This window comes from Lathyrus oleraceus, chromosome 1 (genome assembly GCF_024323335.1).
Source record: "Lathyrus oleraceus cultivar Zhongwan6 chromosome 1, CAAS_Psat_ZW6_1.0, whole genome shotgun sequence".
Classification (NCBI taxonomy): Eukaryota; Viridiplantae; Streptophyta; class Magnoliopsida; order Fabales; family Fabaceae; genus Lathyrus; species Lathyrus oleraceus.
In genome coordinates this window covers 368,406,861-368,408,031 of record NC_066579.1, presented here as the reverse complement: position 1 = coordinate 368,408,031, position 1,171 = coordinate 368,406,861, and the positions used below count along the sequence as shown (strand labels likewise).

General features: G+C 36.2%; 1 protein-coding gene across 1 annotated transcript; it reads left to right on the top strand.

The window, feature by feature from the left end:
• The first annotated feature begins 460 nt into the window (after positions 1 to 460).
• On the top strand, positions 461 to 946 carry LOC127107357 (secreted RxLR effector protein 161-like). The gene has a single exon (XM_051044646.1). It carries the CDS (start codon positions 461 to 463, stop codon positions 944 to 946), a length of 486 nt encoding a protein of 161 aa, XP_050900603.1.
• The last annotated feature ends 225 nt before the right edge of the window (positions 947 to 1,171 follow it).

Genomic DNA, 1,171 nt, shown 5'->3' with positions numbered 1-1,171 from the left:
TACTTAGGCGAATTAGGATTCATAAAATACAAGTATGAGTATGTTGTCTATGAACATGTTATGGCACAATATATAACAATCATCTGCTTATATGTCGATGACTTGTTAGTAACTGGAAATAACTTGGAAAACATGTCGAATTTCAAAGAGCTGATGAAGAAGGAATTTGAAATGTCGGATATGTGAATTGTGTCTTACTTCCTAGGCATGGAATTTCAAATGTTGAAGCAAGGTATGGTGCTACATCAAAGAAAGTATGTCAAAGAGATACTAAAGAAATTCAGGATGGAAGACTCGAATCCTGCATCCTCACATGTCAAACCAAATTTGAATTTGGAGAAGCATGGAGAGGAAGACAAATTCGATGCAACTTTTTTTTGAACAAATTGTCGGATCTCTGAGGTATATGTGCAATAGTCGACCTATTATAGGTTTCTCAGTCGGATTCGTGAGCAGATACATGAGTGAACCAATGGTGTCGCATATGAAGGCTGCAAGAAGAATCCTGAGATACTTAAAAGGATCGATAAACTATGGAATTCTATTTAGACGAGACTCTGGAAGCAAAAAATATATGGTTACTTGTTATTCAGATGCTGATTGGTGTGGAGATAAGAAAGATCGAAGAGGCACAACTGGTTATTTCTTTCAAGTATTTGGCACCCCAATCTCATGGCTCTCGAGAAAGCAACATGTGATGACATTGCCATCGTGTGAGGATGAATATATAGCAGGATCCTATGCTGCATTTCAAGCAATCTGGATTAGATATGTGCTGGAAGAGATTGAGGTCAAAGTGAAGAAACCTCCAGTGCTGCAAATCGACAGCAAGTCAACCATAAATCTTCCAAAGAATCCAGTTTTGCATGGAAGGAATAAGCTTATTGAAGCTAGATTTCACTTCTTAAGGGAGAAGGTAAATCGAGGTGCACCATTGCTCAAGTGAAGCAGAACTGACTGGCATTTTCATCAAAGGATTGAAGATCGATAGATTCCTGAATTTGAGAAAGAAATTATGAATAGTTCAGGTCGACTATGATTAGCGTATGTTTGACAACTTAAATTATATGGGGTATGTTGTGATATAATCCAAATTGTGTAGTCAAAACTCAAAACTAATTAAGATTTATGATTTATTACTTAGATATAAGTTAGTTATATATAAATAGAG